Source organism: Humulus lupulus, chromosome 3 (genome assembly GCF_963169125.1).
Source record: "Humulus lupulus chromosome 3, drHumLupu1.1, whole genome shotgun sequence".
Classification (NCBI taxonomy): domain Eukaryota; kingdom Viridiplantae; phylum Streptophyta; class Magnoliopsida; order Rosales; family Cannabaceae; genus Humulus; species Humulus lupulus.
The window spans coordinates 151,033,531-151,039,200 of NC_084795.1; the positions used below are offsets into that span (position 1 = coordinate 151,033,531).

Here is a 5,670-nt window from a genome sequence, read left to right on the forward strand (position 1 = left end):
AGGCTATTCGTCTGTCTAATGGGCACAAAATTTGTTATATGGGTCATAGACGATATTTGCCCCTAAATCATCATTATAGGGACAAAAAAAAAGCATTTGATGGTGATAAGGAACAAGGTGTTGCTCCTTTGCCACTTTCGGGGCAACAAATTCTTAAAGAAGTAGAGAAAATTGATTTCAAGTATGGAAAAATGCAGAAAAATAAGAAAGTAAGTGGATGTTTCCAAAGGAAATCAAATTTTTTTCGTCTCCCTTACTAGAAAGATTTACTTGTTCGACATTGTTTGGATGTCATGCATATAGAAAAAAATGTGTGCGAAAGTATTATAGGTACATTACCTGATATTCCCGGTAAAACTAAGGATGGTTTAACTAGTCGTTTAGATCTTGTTGAAATGGGTATACGAACTAATTTAGCACCTGAACAGAAAGGTAAACGCACATATTTACCTCCTGCTTGTTTCACGTTGTCCAGAGAAGAGAAAAAAGTTGTATGTAAATCATTTGCAGAGATGAAAGTGCCTGATGGCTATTCATCCAACATTCGAAACTTGGTATCCATGGGAGATTTGAGGCTGATGGGTATGAAATCACATGACTGTCATATGTTGATGCAACAATTACTTCCGATTGCTATTCGGTCAGTATTACCGAAAAAAGTTCGAGATTGTTTAACGAATGTTTGCATATTCTTCAATCATTTATGCGGAAAAGAATTAGAAATGAAAAAATTGGATGCATTGCATTATAAGATAGTGGAAACTCTATGCAACCTTGAAATGTTTTTTCTGCCATCCTTCTTTGACATTATGATTCATTTAATGGTTCATCTAGTAAGGGAAGCCAAGTTGTGTGGACCAGTTTGGGCGAGATGGATGTATCCATTTGAAAGAAGTATGAATGTGTTGAAAAGTTATGTGCGTAATCATTATCGTCCTGAAGCTAGTATGGTTGAATGTTATATATCGGAAGAGGCAGTAGAATTTTGCTCAGAATACATGAGTGGGGTTGAAGCAATCGGAATCAGCAAACCACGAAATAACTCAGATGGAGTTGATAAAGGACTACGAGGGAATGGAACAGTGACCACCGTGTCTAGGGCAGAATTAGATCAAGCTCAATTAGTTGTGTTGCAAAATAATCCTGAGATTCAATCATATATAATGTAAGTAGAAAATATATTTCAATCATATATATTAGAGTAGTGATTTTCTTTTTGTTGTTTAAACTTTTTGTTATTTCTTTTATGTTTCAGTGATCACATAGAGTTATTACGGTCGATGATTCCAAACAAGATTAAAAATAAACAAAAATGGGTTATAGATGAGCATAATAAAACGTTTTGCCAGTGGTTGAAGAATACAATTTTGACGAAGTTGGGAGAAAAAAATCATGGACTGTCAACTAAGTTGAAGCGCATATCTCTTGGAGCAAGCATTGATGTAATAAAGCATCAAGCTTACATTGTTGAAGGGAAACGATTTCATACTAAGTCAAGAGATGATGCTCGGCTGGTTCAAAATAGTGGAGTAAGTGTAGTCGCAGAAGTTATGCATTTTGCCAGTACAAAAGATAATAACCCAATTTCAGGCACAATGACATACTACGGGGTTGTTGAAGAAATATGGGAGCTAGATTATTCATTATTTCGTATTCCTCTTCTTAAATGTTCTTGGGTAGACAACAATACTGGAGTTAAAACTGACGAACTTGGATTCACTCTGGTTGATTTAAGAAAGAAGGGAAGCAAGAACGATCCTTTTATCATGGCTTCCCAAGCGAAACAAGTGTTTTACATTCTTGATCCAGTTAATGATAAATGGTCCATTGTTTTATCAGTTCCCGAGCGGAAGTTCTCAGAAAAAGAAGAGTACGATGAAAATTATGATTTATATCATGACTGTTTCATTGTTGGACAACCGATACATGAACAAGTTGAGAATATTCAGGAACATGATAATGAAAGTGATAGCGATGATCGTGATTATCTTAGAACCGACATCGAAGAAGGAATATGGGTCGATTGTGAATCGACCAGAAATAAAATAAGAAAAAGAAGAAAACATGTTTAGTAAGTTATATAATTCATTAATACTTGTGATTATTTATTTGTATAATGCATTAACACTTGTGATTATTTATTTGTATAATGCATTAACACTTGTAATTTGTGTGATGCAGATGGCGGATAAAAGAGATGACAAAGAGAAACAACAAGGTCGTGGTAAAACAAGAATGAGTTACATGACCCAACAAAAAGCCAAAGGAATCAAGAAAAATCTTCAATGGAACGATTTGGGACAACCAATAGGTGATGTGTATACAAACATGATATCATATCTTGGATCTAGAGTACGAGCCACGATTTCTATCAACTAAGGTGATTGGAGGAAGGTCCCACAAGATTTGAAAGATGGTCTATGGGAGGATATCATTGTAAGAAATTATCATTATGATATTTATTTATTTATTTATGTGTGATATCTAAATTTAATAATTACTTTTCTTAATTATATTCTCAGGGTGGTCACAACATTCCTCAAACCTTCAAACGTGAGATTTTGAAAAAAGCTGGTCAAATAATGAGAGATTTTAAAAGTGAACTCACTACCGAGTACATCAAACCTTTGGTTGAAATGGGTATGATGGAAGAACTCAAATTTCCCCCAAAGAGGTATAGCGATATAATTGACGAGAGAGAATGGTTACAATTTGTAACTAGTCGTCGAAGTCCAGAGTTTCAAATAGTGCATCAAGAACAAAAAAAACGTGCATTACTAATGAAGTCAAGGCATCGAACCTCTCATAGAGGAATGGCTAATATAAGAGAAGATTTGGTAAGTATATTTGATATTATAGTTTAAATAATGGTTGATATTATCGCAACATATAACTATAATTATCTTGTACAATGCAGAAAAAAGAACGAAATATTCAAAATCCAGAGAGGTATCAAGTTTGGCTTAGATCGCGTGAAAAAAATAAAGTTCTTGTGACAGAGCTAGACCGACAAATTGCCAAAAAGATAGTAAGTTTTCTAAGGTTTCTGAATCAATATATTGTTTTTATTTATATAAACTAATTTAACCAAATAATATCTTGAGTAGGAGGACGTCAAAGAAAAATTGATTCGTGGCGAAATTACAGCTCAGGGTCGAGATGACATCTTGACTCAAGCATTAGGGACACCAGAACACCCAGGTCGTGTTCGAGCTGGCGGGTATGATAATTTATAATAGTTGTTTTCTTTTAAGAATTATTTAGATTGGTTTATTGATGGACTTTATTGATTTTTTTTGTAGGTTCACTGCGACCGTTTCCAAAATGTTTGGAAAAAAACATAAAACAATGACTGCAAGAGAGGAGATTGCTCGACTAAAAGCTGAGATTGAAGAGCTAAAAAGACATAAATTTAGCACAGAAGAGGAATTAGCTCAAAATGAAGAATATAATGAGGAAAACGATGAGTGTGGATACTACGATGAAGGGCAATTTGATGAGGGACAATATTATGAGAATACAAGTGATGAAGTCTATCGACCTGCCCCCAACGCAGATGATCATTTTCATCAAACCGAAGACTATCCTTTTGATGAAGATGATGGATCATCAATTTATGAGTCTCCGCCACCACCGAGCTATGAAGTTTATTTGTGTTCTGATAATATTGACAATGTGGTGGCTAAGGGTGTACTCATTGTACCAAACATGGGTAGCCAAATTACCGTCCATGGAAATGTACTTGATGATTTAGTTGCGAGGGTTTGGCTTATAGATGTCTTACAAGAAGAAGCTGAGATCCCTATTCCCTTTGGTAACGTACGATATGTTGGGGATGCACGAGACACATTCCTGCCTTGGCCTAAAAATTTAATTGTCGCTTGTCAGGTATAAAATTATTTGCTTAGATATTTAAATTTTATTTTTAAATGGGTACACTATACTGATATGTTTAATGCTATTATGTAGGGTCCATCTTCATCTAATCACAAATCCCTATCACCAAGCCCACATTTATCATCAGTTGGATCTCACGTAGTCATCCCCGCTGAAATAACTCAACCAGAACCTTCAAATTGGTTAACAGATAACCAATGGGACAAAATTGATCTGAGTCTAAAATTTATAGTGAAGGAATATTATTCCAATAAAGGAATAGATGGGGTTGTACAAGTTCCCGTTGACCCGGAGTTTATAGGAGAACGCGAGGCTATCTTCATCACTTCGAAAGACATTTATCAAGCAGCCTCCATGGATAATATTGGATCCTCAGCTATGCTGTTTGGTATGAGGTATGTATCAATCTGTTATGTCATTACAAACTATTAGAGGAGTTTGAATATATTAGATATTCATCCGTAGTGAAGTAAGTTCTGAGATGAAATTGTGTGCTGCGGAGATAACAGAAGGTTGAGAACATGTGTGTCTTAGTGAAGTAGGTTCTGCGAATTTTGTGTGCTGCGGTGGCTTATGGTTGAGAACATGCATGTTGTTTGTTGTATGCTTTGTCTGATTTGAATTTATAGGTTCTAATAATTTTGGATATGCTATAGAAACAGAGGAAACTCTGCCCAATTTTTTTTTGACGATATTAATTTATTAATTGAAAATGTAATATGAATGATTGATTATCTACAGATGCATTTGGGAAAGCATGCACCCAAATTCACGACAATTATATAAATTTTTTGACACCGAACATCTTTCTATTGGCAATGATGAAAGTAAAAACTATACGGTGGATCTTATAGCCAAATGGATGATGACTATGGATAGACGAGGCCAAATATATTTCATTCCTTGGATTGTTGAGTAAGAACGAACTACTTAAACATTATCACTACTATGGTTGAATTTTAATTTTATAATAATCATATTTTATTATTATTTTAGTCGACATTGGATGTTGGTGCTCGTGATGATGCGGGGGATGACCATAATTTTGGACCCTTTAAAAAATCATAAATCTCCACCAATAATTACGGAGGTTATGGAAAAGTAAGTTCTTCAATTGTAATGTATGCATTTTTAATTTTTAAAAGTTGAGAGCATAATATGTATTTAATTAATTTTAATTTTTGTAGAGCATACGCACAATGTTTGAAAAATGAATACATCGGCACATTTACAAAATTGGTGAGAGGTTCTTGTCCAAAACAACCTGAAAGTCATGAATGTGGTTATTATGTACTAAGATACATTTATGATCTTGTAAATGCACCGAATCCAGCAGAAGTTATCAAGAAGAAAGTATGTTATATTTTAAACTCTTTTTTGTTTAAGAAAAACTAGATATAGTATTTAATTATCTAATCTATATTAACTTTTCAATTTTGCAGTGGTTTGACAAAAAGAAATTCAATGTCAAAGAGGATCTACTACCACTAAAAAGTGATTGGTTAGCTAGATTAATGCCATTTGTTTATGAAATCTAAATTTTTGTATGTATGTAAGATTAAAGTGCTAACTTATATTGGTTAGAATGATTAAAGTCATTGATTCATTACTCGCCAATTATTTTGTATTAGATATGAAATGTATATATAACAATTTAACAAATTAGTTATACTATTGAAAATAATTATTTATAATTAAAATTGAAAATTAATTATTTTTAGAAATAAAAATGTTGGGTTATCAACCGAAATTGAAATTTTTTTTTTTATTAAG

At 33.5% G+C, this 5,670-nt stretch overlaps 2 protein-coding genes across 2 annotated transcripts; both read left to right on the forward strand.

The window, feature by feature from the left end:
- The first annotated feature begins 803 nt into the window (after window positions 1-803).
- Window positions 804-2,192, forward strand: LOC133825140 (uncharacterized). Its single transcript, XM_062258126.1, has 3 exons — window positions 804-1,165; window positions 1,256-1,434; window positions 2,182-2,192. The coding sequence occupies exons 1-3, from the start codon at window positions 810-812 to the stop codon at window positions 2,190-2,192; spliced, it is 546 nt and encodes a 181-aa protein (XP_062114110.1). The 5' UTR covers window positions 804-809.
- Window positions 2,193-4,242: 2,050 nt separating this feature from the next.
- LOC133821405 (uncharacterized) lies at window positions 4,243-5,466 on the forward strand. The gene is made up of 5 exons (XM_062253718.1): window positions 4,243-4,292; window positions 4,639-4,812; window positions 4,894-4,998; window positions 5,085-5,250; window positions 5,340-5,466. The coding sequence occupies exons 1-5, from the start codon at window positions 4,252-4,254 to the stop codon at window positions 5,433-5,435; spliced, it is 582 nt and encodes a 193-aa protein (XP_062109702.1). The 5' UTR covers window positions 4,243-4,251; the 3' UTR covers window positions 5,436-5,466.
- The last annotated feature ends 204 nt before the right edge of the window (window positions 5,467-5,670 follow it).